The sequence below is a fragment of the Leopardus geoffroyi genome, chromosome B4 (genome assembly GCF_018350155.1).
Source record: "Leopardus geoffroyi isolate Oge1 chromosome B4, O.geoffroyi_Oge1_pat1.0, whole genome shotgun sequence".
Lineage (NCBI taxonomy): Eukaryota > Metazoa > Chordata > Mammalia > Carnivora > Felidae > Leopardus > Leopardus geoffroyi.
The window spans coordinates 44571912-44592395 of NC_059341.1; the positions used below are offsets into that span (position 1 = coordinate 44571912).

Here is a 20484-nt window from a genome sequence, read left to right on the forward strand (position 1 = left end):
TTCCTGTCTTCTGGTCTTTTCTCTTGATGCTCTAACAGGGAGTTGTTCCTGTTTGCCAGTCACAGCCTGAGATCCTTCCTCACCAGGTTCAGCCCGTGGAGTGTGGAGCTGCTCTGAACCAGGCCATTTCAGTGAGCGTGTCAGCCGTGAAGCTGTGTGTAGCCACATCGTCTTCAATGGCATCTGAATCCCATCTTCGGAGAGTAGACCTGGCTTCAGTGATCCGTCCTTTAAGTCTATGATAGTCTTTGTAATTTTCTTTATTTTAGTAGGCTTTCCTCTTCGTAGACTTTCCCTTCCAAGCAGATAGTAATTGTTTACCTCAACTTCCCCTTGTTTCTGTCTCCTGCCTTAATTCTGACTCATACCTTTGTCACCCTGGGTTGCTCAATCCTCATTTGAGGCCTTTTAAGGGCTAGGAGAAATCAATTAAGTTGGAAATGTAAGTGCAATTACTCACTTCCTTCAGAATTTTACAATAATATTATGATATCTAACTTATATATAATTTGTTTTACTAAACAGCAAAAGCTTAAGAAATGAGTAATATATACCTGAGTATATTTTTTTAAGTTAATATAATTAAATTGGAGAAAGAGTTCTGTGACACCAATGGTGAAGTCTCAAGTACACTTTGGACTTTGGGTGATATATATGCATTGATGTGGATTCATTCTTTAAAATTTTTTTATGTCTATTTATTTTGGAGAGAGAGAGACAGAGACAGAGCCTGATTGGGGAAGCGGGCAGAGAGAGAGGGAGACACAGAATCCGCAGCAGGCTCCAGGTTCCAAGCTGTCAGCACAGAACCTAACTCCAGGTTCCGAGCTGTCAGCACAGAACCTAACGCGGGGCTCGAACCCACAAACCGTGAGATCATGACCTGAGACGAAGTTGGACACTTAACCGACTGTGCCACCCAGGCGTCCCAATGCAGACTCATCCTTGGTAAGAAATGAAACCTTCTAGTGAGCGATGGTGATAATGGGAGAGTCCATGGATGTGTGTAGACAGGGACAATATAGGAAATCTCTGTACCTTCCTCTTAATCTTGTTGTGAACCTAAAATTACACTAAAAACCATCTCTTAAAAATATGCAGAGAAAATCATTGTACGGCTGTTAAAGTAATGAGAAATGTATTCTTTATAAATGATGAAATAGCATTATGCCAAAATGAAGCAACTAACATGCCTGGTGCTTACAAACATACAGTCTCGTTCCAAAGCAGGGTGCAAACCTAATTTTTTTAAAATAAAAAGGGAAATATGGACATTTCTTGTCACTCTCCGAAGATACTGACAACCTGAAATAGAAAGAATTATACCTCATTAATCTTAACAATATATACCGGGGTATTTTGTTGAATAAACCATTAACTTGACTAATAGTTACATACCTCAATCCGAATATTTCCCATACTATTCTTCTATGGAAAAACATCAACAATTCTGTTTATCTGATTCTACACATATTGCTCTGTTTCTTTCAAAGATTAATCAATGTAAGGCATAAAATACAAAGTTGTCAAGAAACTTACACTTTGGAAGACAATGTTAAGGCTTTTGGCTGCACAGATGAACTATGATGGCTTTTCTGGGAGCCTCTAATCCATATAGTATAAGAGAGTAATTTCGACAAAAACTATGAGAAAATACATTTCATTAGAAGTCAAATACAAGCTCTTACACTCAATTAATTCTATAAAAACAAATAAAAGTTCATCTTTTCTTCCTTTATAGAAACTTTCAACATTATAATATAATGTTATGCACTGGACACTAAAGTATAAAATTATCTTAGTAGGACTAAGTGAAGAGGACAACCTGACCGTGAAAACAATTTCAGAGTTTAGAAATGGATCAAAGGTTAATAACTTCTGAAATATGTACATTGGAAAAAATCCTGGAGATTCAAGTCAGAAGCACATTTGTCATCTTCTCGCCTAGGATGCTCCCGTGCCTCCCCGCCTGCCCACCCCTGGCTCAGTGATAAGAAGACTGCAGGGGCGCCTGCGTGGCGCAGTCGGTTAAGCGTCCGACTTCAGCCAGGTCACGATCTCGCGGTCCGTGAGTTCGAGCCCTGCGTCAGGCTCTGGGCTGATGGCTCGGAGCCTGGAGCCTGTTTCCGATTCTGTGTCTTCCTCTCTCTCTGCCCCTCCCCCGTTCATACTCTGTCTCTCTCTGTCCCAAAAATAAATAAACGTTGAAAAAAAAATTAAAAAAAAAAAAAAAAAAAAAAAAAAGAAGACTGCAGCTGTTACAACTGGGAGAAGCTGCAAAGAGCAATGGTGCTGGGAGACCTGATCAGCACTGGGGATGGGGACGGGTACCCATTGATGTTTCAGCTCCAAGGGCTGATTTTGCTCGTTAATGATGAAGAAAACCCATTCTTGTCCTGGTCAGAGCTTGTGGTGTTTGTGTCAAGCACTGTGAGCCCCATAAATATAATGGAAAGATACTGGATGTGAGAATATAATGGAGGAGTTGACATTGGCTCTCTAACACTCTTAGCTGATGGAGAAAATATGCGCAGATGGAGAGGAGACTAAGAGGAACCCAGGAGAACGTAAGAGCACAGGAGGTCAGAGAATTGATAGTAAAGTTATGAACAGTCCCCTCCCACACTCAGACACACGGGTGCAGACCTCACATTGTGGAAGGTGGAAGCCTACTGACCTGCAGTGTTTGAACACATCCTTTCTAAAAAAACCCTAGTAATTAACATCAAAGCTACAACGTCACATGGTCATAAAGTAAGTAATAAGAATTGGGAAAAATTGAACAAAACTATCAGCAGGGAGACTTTAGTGGAGAAGATTCTGCCATAAAGTTTTTGCACACAAAAAAATAGTAAATCTAGGGGTGCTTGGGTGGCTCGTCCGTGAAGCGTCCAGCTTCGGCGCGGGTCATGATCTCCCAGTTGGTGAGTTTAAGCCCCGCGCGGGGCTCTGTGCTGACAGCTCAGAGCCTGGAGCCTGTTTCAGATTCTGTGTCTCCCTCTCTCTCTGTGCTTCCCCTGCTCACACACACACACACACACACACTCTCTCTCTGTGTCAAAAATAAATAAAATATAAGAAAAAAATTAAAAATAATAAATCTAGGAAAAATTAAATAATGCATGTTTCCTAAATGATATTTTAAAAAGTGTCTATCTAAAAGTTAAAAAATATGATGAGACATTGGAAAATGTCTTCCAACAAAGGGAAAGCATAGGTCAATAGAAACTTCTACTGGGATAAGTTGTTGTACATATTACAAAAAAAAAAAGTATTTAAAAGTCATATATATTGTACATACTACAAAAAAAGTATTTAAAAGTCATATTTATAAATATATGTAAACTACACAGAAAACTTAGTTGAAATAATTACATGAACATGTGATGGCAGAAATATAGCAAGTAGGAAAGATCAACAGAGAAATAAAACTATATGAAGAAACCACAGAGAATCTGAGTGCATAAATAAGCACCAGAAATGGAAAATTCACTAAATTTCCTCTACAGAAAATCTGGGATGCGATAGAAAAGAACTGATGAAATTGGAGGAGTAACAAAACTTATTTATATCTTTGGATGAGACAGAAAAAAGAGAAGAATTTACACAATTCAGAGACTTTCAAAACAGTATCAGGAAAGCCAGCATAGGTCTAAGTAGTATATGAGAACAGCAGAGGCAGAAAAAAAACAGGACAACAATCATAAAGTGCAATGAATGAACAACTTACTAATATCATTTAAAATATTTATAGACACCAGAAACTTAGCAAACTGCTAACAGAATGAACACCACGTACGAATCCATGTCTCATGACATCATAATGAAACGACCAAAGAACACTGGCAAATACAGACGAAGAAATACATTTGAGGGAAGAGAGTGGATTGTGAAGTCACTTAAGTCAGTGTGAAAATCAGGGAGGGGTGACACGTCTTCCACCTCCATCAGCCTTATGCCACATTATCTACCACAGAATCCATACCCCTGCCCTGCACACTAGTTCCGACTGGAACGGGATACAAGCAGCAAGATGAAGGAACAGAAAGAGACAGACCCTAAACCCCCCATGGAAACAATCCCTTAAAAATATCCAGACACAAACCATGTATAATCAGTCTAATCAGTTTTGATAAAGGTACCAGGACCATTCAGTAGGGAAAGACAGAATCATTCAAAAAGGTTGTTTGGAAACTGACTACCCACATGCAGAAGAATGAAGCTGGATGTTTATATTTACACCACACACTAAAATTAACTCAAAATGGACTAACGACATAAATATAAGTTGTAAACCTATAAAGTCCTCAGAGAAAAAATGGGGGAATATAAACAACATTGTATTTGGCAACGATTTCTTGGCTACGCCACCAAAACCACAGGGCACAAAGGAAAAGTCCATTGTAGACAAATGGGCAATATCAACCTAAAACATTACTGTGCATTAAAGGGAATGATCAACAATGAAAAGACAGAGTGGAAAAAACACTTGCAAATCATATATCAAACAAGGGAATCATATCTAAAATATATAAGGAATCTACAAGTCACTAACGACAACAACAAACACCGAAAACACAAAGAAAAAATGGGAAAAGAAATTAAATAGGCATATTTCCAAGGAAACATACAAATGGTGGAAAATCATATGCAAAGATGCTCAATATCGCTAATGATCAAAGAAATGCAAATCAAATCACCATGAGTTGTCTCCTCATACTCATTAAGATGGATGCTATAAAAAAATGTGTCGGGACGACTGGGTGTCTCAGCTGGTTACCATCTGACTCTTGGTTTTGGCTCACGTCATTGTCTCACAGTTTTTGGATTTGAGCCCCACATTGGGCTCTGTGTTGATGGCGCAAAGCTGGCTTCAGTTGCTCTCTCCCTCCCTCTACACCTCCTGTGCTCGCTCTCCTCTCTCTCTCTCTCTCTCTCCCTCTCTCAAAATAAATAAATACATATTTTTAAAAAATGTTTCAGTGTGGAGGTTGAAAGCGAGGAGACTCACACACTGTTCTTGGGAATGTAAATCGGTCAACCGTTATGAAGAAGTGTATGGAGCTTCTTCAAGAAATTAAAAATGCAATTACCACATGGGTCAGCAATCCCACATGGAGGAAACTAAAAGAATTGAAAGCAAGATCTCGATGATAGGTGCACACCCATGCTCAGTGCAGCATTATTCATAACAGCCACGTGATAGAAGCAGCCCAAATGTCCACTGATGGATGAATGGAGAAAGAAAACGTAGTATACACATAACACTGTAATATTATTCAGCCAGAAAAAGGAAGGAAATCCTACCACCTACTACAATATGGATGAAGCTCCAGGACATTATGCTAAGTGAAATAGCCAGTCCTACATACGAAGTAAAAAATAAAACTGTATGATTCCACTTATACGAAGTATCCAAAGTAATAAAAGTGATAGAGCAAGTAGAATAGTGATTGCTCAGGGTTGAGGGGAAAGAGGAAAACGGGAATTATTGTTCAGTGAGTTGAGTTCCAGTTTTACAAGCAGAAAGTTCTAGATACCTTCTGGGCAACAATGTGATAGCACTCCTAACCTGTGTGCTTAAATTGGTAAGGTGCATCATCTAGTTAAAGGCAAGTGTAAGATGCGAGATAGTGTAAGATTCCCACTATACGACAATTTCAAAAAAGCAAAATTATACAGACAGTAAATAGATCAGTGATTGACAGGGTTTAGGGGGAAGAAAGGATGGATAGGGGGAGCACAGAGGATTTTGAAGGAAGTGAAACTCTTCTGTATAACTCCATAATGGTTGATACATGTCATTCTATACTTCTCCAAACTTCTAAAATGCACAACATCAAGGGTAAACCAAGACCACCCCACTGAGGGCTTTTGCAAATGAGAGAGTCCATGAACTGCTTGTGCATTGACACATAGACAGTAGGGGAATACAGCATATATCTGTGCTATGTCTGAGTTTTGCTATGAACCTAAAACCGCTCTAAGAAAGTAGTCGAGGGGCACCTGGGTGGCGCAGTCGGTTAAGTGTCCGACTTCAGCCAGGTCACGATCTCATGGTCCGTGAGTTTGAGCCCCGCGTCAGGCTCCGGGCTGATGGCTCAGAGCCTGGAGCCTGTTTCCGATTCTGTGTCTCCCTCTCTCTCTGCCCCTCCCCCGTTCATGCTCTGTCTCTCTCTGTCCCAAAAATAAATAAACGTTAAAAAAAAATTAAAAAAAAAAAAAAAAGAAAGTAGTCGATTTTTTGAACATGGGTAATGCGGTAGATTTTACGTCATGTGGACTTTTATTTTGCAACAGCTGAAAAATAAAATGAAAGGCAAACAAACAGAAAGAAGTGATCTTGACAAAAGCAAGGGAAAAACAACTCATTATATTTAGGAAAATAGGAATGTGATTAAAAGAGGAGTTTTCACCAGAAAAAATACTGAAAAAAAAAAAAAAAAAAGCAAACCCACTCCCCGCACACACACAGGGGAAAAAAAAAAAAAAACCTGTCAAACAAGAATTATAAATTCAGCAAAACAGTCTTTCACAGAAGAAGATACACAAAGACCCCACATCAAACACAAAACCAAACAGGGTTTCTACTTAGGACACCTGGTTTTCAACAATGTTCTTCAAGCTGCAAGTAAATGACGCTAGATGGTAATGCATATCCACAAGAAAGAATAGAGATCAGCAGGAATGATAAATATGTCGGTCAAATTTACAGTCTCTGTGTGTATTTTCCTTTCTGAGTAGCTTTAAAAGATATTTGAGGCCATAATTATAGCAGTCACTGTATGGTGGGATCTACAGCATAAACCTTATTGTTTTTAGCATTTGTTCCTTTTCGTGGTACAGTCTCCACAAATGCTTCATTTCAGGGACCCAATATGAAATCATGAAAGCAGAGAAGGTAAAGATGTGAACCATTTGTGTTCAGAAACCAGGGCTAGCTTTCCTCAGGACAGCACTGTTAGAAGTACATGTTTCTCATTCTCTCTGAAAGTAGGTTGTTCCTTATGAAACCTCTCCTAAGCCGAGGTGGTATAAATTGAAAACGCAGGTATCATTAATTCACATGGGAAGATTGTTGAGCTTTCCCCGATGCAAAAAATAACCAGCGCCCAAAAACCTAAATCACAAAAGATACCCTCCCTTAGGCTTCTCTGACACCTCAAAACACACCTTGTGAGTGGATGCACGAAATAAATTGAGATGAAGCACAGACACTCAAAAATACAGTTCAAACCGCTGCTTGATACTGATATACAGAGTATATAGTTTCTGAGAAATGAACTTGACAGGACGAATCTTGCTGCTTGGGGTGTGAGCTGACACTAACAGTAAAACCAGTACTGAGCCCAATTTCCACTTTTCGCCTTTTCTCCTAAAAACAAAAGTCCCCTTCAGATTTCTCCTCTTCAGCAAGAACTGGTACTAATGTAGTTCTTTCACAAAAGCAAAGTGATGTCATGAAACTTTTTGGAAAGTTGAAGCATACCCATAACACGTGGTGGGAATGGAGCTATGTTAGTGCTAATTTAATATATTTTATTGGAAATTAGTCAGGATTAATGTGACGTAGATGACAATCAGTTACACGGCTCAGGGAAAGCTCTAGACAACAAAGAAGTCACAAAAATCAGGTGCTGATCAAAAATCCAGGATGGTCCCGTGGAAAGTAAAGGAAGCATTTTGCCTGCATCACCCAACCCTCCAGCTGAGAGCCACTTGGCTCCTGGAGGAATGCCCTCTGGGGAAGTCACCTCATGGAGAGAAGGGGAGCAGGAGAACCCAGCAAGCTTCAACTATGTGCGTGTGTTCAGCTTTTGCAGCAGAGGTGCCTCACCAATGCTGATCCCACTTCATGCACCAGCCCAGAGTGCCCCCTCTACACCTATTCTCAGGGGCTGGAGCTGTTGCAACAGTGAGGGTTGCCTTGAGGGGCTCTTCTCTTAGGGATTGGTTGCCATAGCTCCTCCTCTGTAGGAGACTAGAGCTGCCTCTGATTTTTGCCCACTCCTGTCCTAGTTGGGGCTTTGTCTCACACTACTGGGGCTGTTTCCCGACCCCAACGTCTTAATATGTGCCTCAGCTGCAACTAGTGGTGCATATGTTGCTGCCCTGAGCCCCACTCACCATGTTCCATTTTATGACCCTGTGTCTTCATTGTAAAGGATGCTCCTGCTATTCGGAACCCCAAAACCTCCCAGGCCTTGACTCTGAACTGCCATAGCTAACACCTGAAGACTTTTCTCCGCCTATGGTAGCTCAGGGCTCTGACCCATCATTGGTAGGCCAAGTCACCACTGCCTTGAGCCCCATCTCTTCGGTCCCATTGTAGGACTCAGACGCTTCATTGCTGCTACTATACTGCTGCATCCCAAGACACTTTCAGTCTCCACATGACCACTTAAGCTGTCATTCGAGGCCATGTGGCTAGAGGTCTGTGTCCAGATCCCTGGGTCCTGATACATGGCTTTAACAAACCACGAATGGATCATTCTGCTGCTCTCTAGTGACTGCCACTTGGGACAGACTTGAACCTTTGACTCACCCTCCCCACTATATGTTACTACCACACGCTGACCACTGGCTCCAAGCCACCACTGTACCTTGTCATCCAGGGCCTGTGTGACTGCTATATTCCTGTGCCAGTCAGAGTTACAACAGTGAGCCCCTGAGACCCAGGTAGAGTTGCCATGGAATATCTACACATGTCACCTCCCTAGTGCCACAGCCACAACAAGTGAACTTATGTACCAAGACCCAAGTTCTTATGGTAGTTCCATGTGTGCCTGGTCTTGGGCAACAGCTTCAAAAGTGCTTTGAGGGCTCTGAGGTCAGCGTGCCATGCCAGACACCAAAAAGGAACATCTCACAAGATCTTCTTCCCATAGAATGACAGAAGAAAGCGGGATGACATTTTGAAAGTGGTCAAAGGGAAAGAAACAGTCAACCAAGAATACCTTACTCAGCAAATCTGTCATTTAGAAATGAAGAAAAGATAAAGACTTTCCCAGCATCCTGGAGGGCGGTGTGTCAACGTATCGACACTTGCCCCATATTGCAGTCAGGGGAAAGCAGCAGAATGAGGCCTGTGGTGGTTAAAGTCAGGTGTCGGAAGAAATTAGACCTGCCCTATGCAAATGTTAAAGGGCATTCATTAAGCTGAAACTAAGAGACAAAAATTGGTCACAAAGAATATATAAAAAATATAAAATCACTGGGAGAGACAAAAGGGAAAAGATCCTTGACTTTGGTTAGGTAATTAACTCAGGGATAAGCCCTCAAAATCACAGGCAACAAAAACTAAAATAAAAAAAGCAGGACTGCTTTAAATGAAAGACCTTCTGCCCAGCAAAGGAAAGAATCAAATAATTGAGAGATCATGGACAGAAGAGAAGAAAATATCTGGAATCCAATATCAGAGAAGGGGCTAATATCACATGTATATAAAGAACACAAACAATGAAATAAAACCAAAGAAAGAAATCTAATATAAAAATGGGCCAAGGGCCTCAGTATACATTTTTCTGAAGACATGCAAATGGCCAATAGGTACATGAAAGGTGCTCAAAATCACTGATCAGGGTAATACAAATCAAAACCACAATGAGATGTCACCTCACACCTGTAAGAGGCTTTTTCCAAAAGATAACAGAGAATTAATGTGGTGAGGATGTGAAGAAAATGAAATCCTTTGGGGGAAATGTAAACTGGTGCTGCCACAAAGGAAAATAGTATGGCAGTTTTTCAGTAATGTCACTTCTACATACGTACTTAAAGGAACTGATCAGTGGGGCACCTGGGTGGCTCCTTAGGTTGAGTGTTCGACTTTGGCTTTGGTCATAATCTTGTTTGTGGGTTCAGGTCCCCTATTGGGCTCTGTGCTGAAGCTCCAAGCCTGGAATGTGCTTTGGATTCTGTGTCTCCCTGTCTCTCTGACCCTCCCCCTCCTCTCAAAAATAAATAAACATTAAACATTTTTCAAAATAAATAAAGGCACTGATCAGTTCCTCAAAGGTCTATCTGCACACCCATGCTCGTTGCAACATGATTCCCAATAGCCGAGAAATGAAAGGAACCTAAGTATCTGCCAACTGACATATAATTAAAGAAAGTGTGATATATATACACGTACATACCCATACACACACACACACACACACACACACACACACACACTCACTGAAATATTATTTAAGCAGGTAACAGAAGAAAATCTTGCCATTTGTGGGCAAATGGAAGGGCCTTGAAGGCATTATGTTGAGTGACAAAAATAAGACAGAGAGAGACAAATATTGTATTGCCTTACATAGGAAATCTAAAAAACTGAACTGGTAAAAACAAAGAGTAGAATGTGTTTATCAGGAGTTGTGGGTTGGGGGGTTTCGGAAGATATTTAAGAATACAAATTAACGGGGCTCCTGGGTGGCTTAGTCAATTAAGCACCCAACTTTGGCTCAGGTCATGATCTCACGGTTTCTGAGTTTGAGTCTCATGTCGGGTTCTGTGCTGACTGCTCAGAGCCTGGAGCTATCTTCACATTCTGTGTGTGTGTGTGTCTCTCTCTCTCTGACCCTCACGCACTCATGTCTGTCTGTCTGTCTCTCTTTCTCAAAAAATAAACATTGAAAAAAGTTCTTAAAGAATACAAAATTATAACTAGCAGATAACAATTGCTGGAGGTCTAATATACGATGTAGTGATTACAGACAACATTACTGTTTTATAAACTTTGAAGTTGCTGAGACTAATTCTTAGCTGTCCTCAACACACACAAAGAATGATAAACATGTGACATGACAAAGGTGTTACCTAACATGGCCACAGTAGTCATATGGCAATACATAAACTTATCAAAGGAACACAGTGTAGACCTTAAATGTATACAAGGTTAGACGTCAATTTCATCTCCATAAAAACAAGCAAAAGATTTGTAATACCTACCACTCCTACTAAGGAAAAAGCTTAAGAATATAGCTAAGACATCAATAGAGGAATTAAAGTGGAACACTAATATATGTTTAATACAAACGATATCAGGTAAAATGGAAAAAGAAAACAAGACATAAATATAGAGTAAATAGCGAATGGTATACTTAAACCCAACTATCCCAGTAATTGCATTCATGGGAATTAAATAAATATTCCAATTATAAAATAGAAAGTGTCATCCTGAATAAAAGAGTAGCATCCATCTATATGCTCCCTGTAATGGACACATAGTAGATTCAATGGCAAAATTGGGAGAAAATAAAAGGATACCAAAAAAATAGACCCTACAAGGAATAATCAGAAATGGCCAATAACAAAGCCAATATTCTAATGACAAAGTAAGTGTTAAAACAAGAAATATTAGTAGAAATTAAAAGAAACATTTCAAAATGTTAAGGCTGTCAATATGAGGAAGATAAAACAATTATAAACATACATTATTCACCTAACAACAGAATCCTTAAACACATGGAATAGAAATGACAGAATTAGAAGGATAAATAGACAACTCAATGAGTTTAGTTGAAGACTGAAACCTTTTCCTTCAGTAAGTAAGACCAGCTATTCACAAAATCAGGAAGACTAAGGAAGACTGTCAAAATACTAGGAACTAGCTTGACGTAACTGACGTACATAGGAAGAGTTCCAGGTCATCGATAGGGATCAAAAATTTTGAGGATGGAAATATTCAAAGTATTTTCTCTGAAGACAAAGAAATCAATGAGAGGAAACAATGGAAAGAAATCCAGGAAATTTCCAACACGTGGAAAGTGATAGACTTCTGAAAAATTTACCTTTCAAAGATGAAATCTTTGAAAATGTCTTGTGCCGGATGACAGAAATTACCTTGTACTGGTTGATAATAAACTGAGAATACTTCATAACTTTTAGGATGAAACTAAAGTCGGGTAGAGACAATTTTGACCTTCGTCAATTACGCTACAAAGGAAGAACATTATAAATGCATGGTCTAAGTTGCTTCCCTCTCAAGAAGCAAGAAGAGAAGGGCCACTTAAGGTTATAGAAGGAAGAAATGATATACATACGTTTAGCTGAAACCTGACTGTAAAAGATATGTAGTAGAATAAATCAAAGAAGCCCAAATGGATCAATACCCAAATATCCAAGAACGTCAGCAATAGAATCGGTGAATACATTGTAGTAGAATCCGACAACAGAACAACAAAGACATGTGGACAATATACAACCAGTGCAGCTATAGGGATGAATCACACAAGTTTACCTTCACCTGAAAATGCCAAAAATACAATATGCATACCGTATGATTCCATGTATATAAACCGTTTTTAAAATGCAGAAAAGAAATTGTTAGTGGCATTTTGCAATGCTGGTAATATTCATTTTCTCATTCCATGCAATGGTCACACTGAAACCTCAGCCCGTCTATTGGCATGTATAGCTGTCATCCATCTGTATGTACATTATACCACAATAAAAACTATCAGAGGAGCATATTATGAAGAAACGCAAATATATTTAAATGTGATTCCTCTGATGAAGAAGGCACCTGAAAAAACTAATATTTATTCTCATTTTTAAAAAGCCTTTAGAAAGGGGCACCTGGGTGGTTCCATTGGTTGAGCCTCCAACTCTTGATTTTGGCTCAGGTCATGATCTCAATTTGTGAGTTGCAGCCCTGCATTGGGCTCTGTGTTGACAGCGGGAACCTGCTTGGAATTTTCTCTCTCTTCCTTTCCCTCTCTCTGTCCCTCTCCTGTCCACTTCCCTCTCACACAAAATAAATAAATAAATGTAAACATTTTAAAAAAACTTTAGAAAGATACAAATGAATATGAAACATCCAGGAAGATCCTGAATAGATAAAATAACTCTGAAAATGAACTTGTATAAACTCACCGTTTACCAAAGGACAATTTAGGGGGCAACTGGGTAGATCAGTCAGTTGTGCTCCTGCCTAGGTCATGATCCGATTGTTCCTGAGATGAAGCCCCAAGGCAGGCTCTGTGCTGACCCCCTGCCCCTCCCACCATTTGCATTCTCACTGTCTCAAAATAAATACATAAACATTTAAAATAAAAAGGAAGGTCTTTTTTAAAAAAATTAAGCTTTATTTATTTGTGTGTGAGTGTGAGAGACAGAGAGAGAGAGAGAGAGTTAGTGGAGGAGGAGCAGAGAGAGGGAGACACAGAATCCAATGCAACCCCCAGGCTCTAGCAGTCAGCCCAGAGCCTGACGCGGGGCTCAAACCCATGAACCGCGAGATCATGACCTGAGCCAATGTTGGACGCCCAAATGACTGAGCCACCCAGTCACCCCCAAGAAAGTATTTAAATTATGAAACTAACATTAAAAAAAACATAAGGACATTAAACACATGAGAAAGTGCAAAATTTGTACCCACACAATACGAAATGCAGATTTCCAAAAAATGCACACTCATTGGAATAGTATAGTCTTTTCAATAAAGGCTGTGGAAACAATGGAGTATTAAATACTATTAATAATTATATACTTTATACTATATTTAAAATGCTCAAAATTGATCACACATAATTGAAAACAAAACCTTTCAAGACGTATTATAAAAACTGTATGACCTACAGTTGGGCAGAGATATTTTAGACAAAATACCAAGAACACAATCCATAAAAGAAGATCTTGATGAAGTGTAGTTCTTCAAGATAATGTCTGCTCTTTGAAGAGGAAAGAAAGTCATAAACTTGTGAAGAAACATGTACAAATCATACATCTAATAAAAGGCTTGCCTCCAGGGTACATAAAGAATTCTCAAAATACAATGAAACAAAGTAAAATATTACCAAAATATTTCTATAGATACTTCACCAAACACCATGTGGACATGGCCAATGAGTACAGGAAAAGATGCTCAACACAATTAGTCTTAGGAGCATTCAAATGAAAACCACCCCAGACCAGACTTTCTGTTCTGGAAAGATAGACTGGATAGACTTTTCCCTATTCCTCCCACCGATACAGCTACAATCCCTGGGTATTATTCATAAGACAACATAGAGTCAGAAAGATAACGAGAAAGACGACAGATCCCAGCCCTGGAGACCCGAGGAATGACATGGTGGTGAGCTCCCCGGAATTTCCCTCTACCTCACGTAGACTGGTGTCAGAGAGCTTAGCAAACCACAGACACCAACAGGTACACACCCAAGTCTCCACAATATTTTTTCTCTCTGGTCAAAATGACAGATAAAAGGCATGCTAGAAATATAGAAAAGTTTTAGACACTAACTGCGTGATTCTAATAAAAAACCATTGACTATCCACCAAAAATATCAATAGGCATCCTAATCAAGACTTTGTCTGATAAAGGAAAACTAAGAAAATGTATCACCACCAGACCCACTCTGAAAGAACACCTAAAGGGAATAAATGGTAAAAGAAGGCATTTTGGATCATAAGGAAGAAAGAGAGAACAAAAGTAAGAATAAAATTCTTACTAGGTCAATGGACTTTCCTTCACCTCCTGTGTTTTCAAAATTGTTTGATATTTGAAGCAAAATTATCAGTTGAAGCAAAATCATCAATTCCATGTGATTCTCAAAGTAAGTGGAGAAATAGTTAGAACACTTAGAGTATAATTGGGACATGGTAAGGGGTCATAAAGGCAAGTAAGTCTCTACATTTTACTCAAACTGCTGTGGGTTGTGACAGACTGTATAGACAGTGATCTGTGAATATATACTTCTCTATATAAAGATATATAATATCTATATTATTTATATAAAGGAGATTAGAGAATATGTATACATATATAACTTTATGTATATAAAATTATTGATGAAGAAAAGACCTACTTTGCTATAAATGATGCTCCATCACAGAGGTAATGATGTAGAAAAATATAACCTTCACTTTTATCTCAGCATCAGAAATATAGCATCACAAAAAATAAATTCTATTTGGATAATAAACCATAATTAAAAGTTAAAACATAAGTAAATAAAGAAAAAGGTAAATGCAGGAATATAATAGAGGAAATTATATTCATGAACTTTCGCTAACTTCTCAAATAGGTCCGTAATAATCATGGTAACACACAAAATGCTAAGTAGGACCATGGTAACATTAAAATTCTGTTCATTCCAGAGAGAGAGAAAGGAAAATGAAGGAGGTGGGGAAAAAGAAAATAAAAGAAAATTGACCAAAGAAACTATACGGCTTAAGGTACAATGCTGAATGAAATGTCAGTCAGAGGAGAGATATCATGTTTTCACTCATATGTGGATGTTGAGAAACTTAAGAATAGACCGTGGTGTAAGGGAAGGGGAAAAAAATAGTTACAAACAGAGAGGGAAGGAGGCAACCCACAAGACACTCTTAAATACAGAGAACAAACTAAGGATGGATAGTGGGGTGGGGGAGAGGGGAAAATGGGTGGTGGGCATTGAGGAGGGCACTTGCTGGGATGAGCATTGGGTGTTGTATGTAAGCCAATTTGGCAATAAATTATATTTAAAATAAATAAATAAATAAATAAATAAATAAATAAAAATTCTGATCATTAAAGACTCCAGTATGAGAGTGAAAATGCAGATGCAGGTATTTGCATCATAAAAGCTCAAAAAAGAGATCATATCTGAAATATGACAAAGACTTCTAAGAAATGAAAAGAAGACACCATCCTGGAGAAATGGGCAAGAGACACAACCCAACACTTCTCATTCTCAGAAAAGAGAATAGCCTTGAGATTTACAACCCAGGAAAAGGGTACTGTTTCTAACCATCAGAACTTTTAATTCATTTTTCTGAGACTGCTGAGCTTTGGATCAAAGGCCTATTTGGTACAACGTATTTTACACAATAAAATAGAAAAATATAGGGATAATTTAGTATAGTGAAATATACACATATCTATGTGCAATTTCCTACTAATGCTTACAGGGAAGTGTAGTATAATTATACATAAATACAATCATTTTACATTTATACATCATTATTTTATTATGAAAACCATATTTATATTACATAGTTATAATATGTATATTATATATATTATGTAGTTATATATGTTATGTAGTTATATATATATATATACATATATATATATGTAGGTATATATAATAAGTGATTATGATATGTTGAGGAAGACAGAAAAGAATTTTCATAAAATTTTATTCATAATATCCACATATTAAAAAAAAACTAAATTTCTGAGAATGGTTTTTAAAATGTCATATTCATATAAGACAGCAGTGAAATTTCACAAACTATAGACATATGTGTTTATATAGACACATTACAGATAGTATCTGGGAGAGAAGGGAGACACACAGAAAAATGCACATTGAATGATTCCATTGATATAAAGCTCCAAATAAACAGAGATATTTCATAAAATGAAAATGGGCAGGCCTGATAAAGGCTTTAAACTTCTGTCTCATGATGTAATTTGTAACTGTGTGATTCTATTTTGTAATCAATTTGCACAATCATATGCCTAGTTTCCTTGATGTGTTGTAAAATTAAATGTAAAGTCTATTTCAGGAAAAAGAGCATTTCTAGAAACACAGGTTTCTATGAAAAGTAAGACCTAGAAATTATCAAATGTACATTAAAAGTATAAAAATGTAGGGGCGCCTGGGTGGCGCAGTCGGTTAAGCGTCCGACTTCAGCCAGGTCACGATCTCGCGGTCCGTGAGTTCGAGCCCCGCGTCGGGCTCTGGGCTGATGGCTCAGAGCCTGGAGCCTGTTTCCGATTCTGTGTCTCCCTCTCTCTCTGCCCCTCCCCCGTTCATGCTCTGTCTCTCTCTGTCCCAAAAATAAATAAACGTTGAAAAAAAAAAATTTTTAAAAAAAAATGTAAATAATGTGTCATAGAGTCAAACCATGGAAAATTAGACTTTAAAATGAATAAACTATAAATACATATGTAACTATGGATGAACTCTACAAGTATAATATTAACTCACAAGCTTTTAACAGAATCTGGAAACATCTTGAAAACTTACCTTGTCCTCTTCATCATCATAGTAGAGCAGGTTAGAATTCTTAGAAGCACAAGACGTCAAACTCTCGTTCCATGATTTTTCCTCAGTGCTAATGTAATAGCAGTTGTTGGAATACGTAACCCACTCTTTCAGACAATGACAACAGAGACACGCTGGCGAGAGATTATGAGATATTATCCAAAAAGCTTTGACTATTACAAAATGAAAATTTACATACTGTATATGGGTACACATACATGTACATAACATATTCGTAGACCCTCACAAGCTGGTAAAATTAAAGCAAAACACACACACACACACACACACACACACACACACACACACTCAGAGAAGAGTCAGGCTTTCATCCCCTAATTTATGTGCCCATATAAAGCAAACACAAAAATGTCCATCTCTACATGTCCCGAGAGTCAGTGAACAAAACCACCTTTATGGAATGATTTATCTTTTATCATGTTATAGGAGGAGGGAATGTGAGGCAATTGTTAACAACAGGTACAGTAATTTTAAATGAGTATTTCTTAGTGTTGTTGCCTGAGAAGTAATACTCTCCTATAATCATTATTTCTGAAAGTTCATTAGGCGATTTCCTAATTCACTTTTCCCAAAAGAATCTATTATCCTCTTTGCCTAGTTGAAGATAGAGCTAAATTAGACACGAAACTAATATCAGAACTTTGCAAGGGATGTTGTACCTTTGTGGATCCTTGTTTCCAGGGATGTTTTGTTCTGTTCTGGTCCTTCAGTAGCTAGAACATTAAAGCAATTCTCAAAAAACATAATATTAAATGAAGTGAATCATAATAATTTGAGTTTCCTACTTTAAAATTGGGTGTGCTATTTTACCAGACAAATTAAATGAAGTAATGAACATGAGGGAGGGAATACTTCAAAAGATTAAAGAACCAAACCTCACCATCTCTTACAATATTTAGTTTAAGCAATCTCAAGAATTAATGAGTATTTCACCATAAAGTCTCTTCTATGACTTGCCTTCGAGTTATTAAATCCAAATATATGTTTAATTCTCCCTAAATGTATTCTGTTATTTCTACTTTAGATAACCTCTAAATAATCATTCCACACTTAGAGCATGCTTAAAAAATGTGTTAAAATGAGATAATAAATTCAAAGTATTTACACACTGTCGAGGAACTGATGATCAGTAAAGTGAAAAATTCCCTTTTAGTCATTCAAACACGTACTTACAGGGAATAACAGCTATTGTTACCACAGTGGACATCAAGACGAGGCAGAGGATTCCCAAGATACCAGCAATGAGCTTCTCTGGACATGAAGGTGAGTAGTAGGAAGAGGAAGGCAAACAGTGAGAAAGGATGCCCGGAAACAATCATTTACGAGATATACAAGCAAGAGAAATGACAATGCACAGGGAATCACATACAATAACCTGCACCTCAAACCCATCACTATCATTGGAATCTTCTCTCAGAATATACCAATGCGTTCAATTACAATACCATTTCCAACCTCCAGCTCTGGTCCTCACAAATGAAAACTATGTGAGATCACTTCCTACTCTTTCCCTACACCCCTACACCCTTACACCCCAACTTCAAATCCTAAAACAGACATACTTGTCTGCATTAAATGTTTTTTACCTTTGCAGGGAGAGTTCTTGCCATTCCCTTGAAGGTCCCGAGAAGCATTTTGAAGATTCAATTCTGCATAGGCTATCTCCTCCTCAGTTACTGAAATGGAACTTTTCGTGCCCTTAGGTTGCACTTGCTGTCTTTTTGAGCCCTTAGCATGATGGAGTTCTGCATAAGTCACGCCTTGGTTGTTCATGTCTGCAGCTGAGTAGTGTCAGCTACAATGTGGATGAAACTGCCCTGAAGGTCTTGATCAAGAGTGTGTGTCATGTGCTGATGACATTGCTAGTACAGTGACACCGGGTGGGGTGCAGGGTGAGGGATACTCCTCATTTGCAGTTGAATAATGTAAAATCTGGTACTAACTTCCACAGAGCTTGAAATAAGTGTTTCATGATAGAATAAATGTTTTTTTTTTTACAATAATAGCGTAATAATACTGATTGGAAAACTTGTAAGGCACTAAATTAGTGAAGAAGAAAGGAATTCATGAATAATACTGTCCTCATGAATGTAAGGACAGTTTCCACAGACATATTTCAACACTATGAAAATAACCAGGTTAAAATTAAAATGCTGTATTAGAAACAAAAGTGTTGCACCATTTTTTGACAATGTTAAAGCCATTATTGGTTAAAAGTTAAGTGCTCTAAGATGGGAGAATATTATTTTTAGCACATGTAGGAATTTCCTGTTGCAAATTACTTTTATTTGTGGTTTTAAATTGTGTTTCTAAAAAGTAATGCCCTATCAAAGTGATATTATATTTTGAACATCTGCGGAGTTCTGAGAATTGTTCAATTTTAGAAGAAATATTTCATATGTTGCAAAATGTTACATGACACACTAAAATTATCCAAAGCAGGAACAACAGTGGAAACAGAAAAAAAAAAAACATTTTTAAAAGAAGACTTAATGAACATCAAACAGTGACAACTGATTTAATGTCAAAGATATGAAACCTTTATGATAAATAAAAGGGTAGATCATTTATGGAGGAACACAATTGTTACAAACTTCTAGAAAGATCTTATTTCAAAGGCAGTGAGGGTAGACTCTAGTTGTACAGTTATGCTAATAAATCACGTAAATGTAATTTCACACTTCAGTCAATGAGCTCTGCAGTCAGTGAACTCTGGAATTACTCCTGGCTCTCAAAGTGCAAAGTATCACCTTTAAAAATTCTTTCATGATGAGGCGTCTGGGTGGCTTGGTCGGTTAAGCGTCCAACTTCGGCTGAGGTCATGATCTAATGGTTCATGGGTTGGAGCCGTGCACTGCGCTCTGTGCTGACAGCTCAGAGCCTGGAGCCTGCTTTGGATTCTGTGTCTCCCCGTCTCTCTGCTCTTCCCCCACTCGCGCTCTCTCTTTGTCTTTCAAATATAAAAAATTGTTAAAAAAAATTTAATTATTTCGTGTCTAGCTATCTCATTTACTAATCTAAAATAGGAATTAAAATATGTAGAATGTGATGCATATAAAGCACTTAAACTCAATCTGACTGTTCTAAGATCTCAATAACATATTAGTTATATTAATTATTTTTAACACAATAATTGTTTATCATTAGTGATTCATATCATTTAGACCATGTAACATAATTCATTAGACAGGAGTGCCTTTCAGTATTGAATATCTTTCTTGGCCAAGTTTTGTTCAATTTTATAAAAAGTCTTTGGATTGTTTATAGTTAAGTTTAAGTTAGCATTTTTACAGAAGGTACCTCATTTTGCATTTTATAAAAAATCAAACTGCTTTCATTTATTAAAGTAAATGTATGAGGAATTACATTTGACCTATATGATATAATGGATTCATTTTAAGAATCTATTTTTAAAGGCTGGGTAAATATCAAATAATATGTAATATATCATTGATGACAATTGATGACAAATCCAAATTAAGTGTCCTTC

General features: G+C 37.9%; 1 protein-coding gene across 1 annotated transcript; it reads right to left on the minus strand.

Annotated features, from left to right (window-relative positions):
* Nucleotides 1–854: 854 nt before the first annotated feature.
* Nucleotides 855–18767, minus strand: LOC123591786 (NKG2-A/NKG2-B type II integral membrane protein-like). Its single transcript, XM_045466458.1, has 6 exons — nt 18581–18767; nt 18168–18245; nt 17654–17707; nt 16956–17107; nt 1540–1643; nt 855–1305 (listed from the first exon to the last, which is right to left on the minus strand). Exons 1-6 carry the CDS (start codon nt 18765–18767, stop codon nt 1185–1187), a joined length of 696 nt encoding a protein of 231 aa, XP_045322414.1. The 3' UTR covers nt 855–1184.
* Between the last annotated feature and the right edge of the window lie 1717 nt (nt 18768–20484).

Bases quoted from the DNA above. Each gene is read 5' to 3' on its own strand.
- LOC123591786 (XM_045466458.1), bottom strand. From the start codon at position 18,767: ATGAACAACCAAGGCGTGACTTATGCAGAACTCCATCATGCTAAGGGC. The intron at 1,644-16,955 runs GTAAGTTTTCAA...ATTTTCTCATAG, and splicing joins ATGATGATGAAGAGGACAAG to TTTTTGTCGAAATTACTCTC. The intron at 1,306-1,539 runs GTAAGTTTCTTG...TTTCTATTTCAG, and splicing joins TTAACATTGTCTTCCAAAGT to GTTGTCAGTATCTTCGGAGA.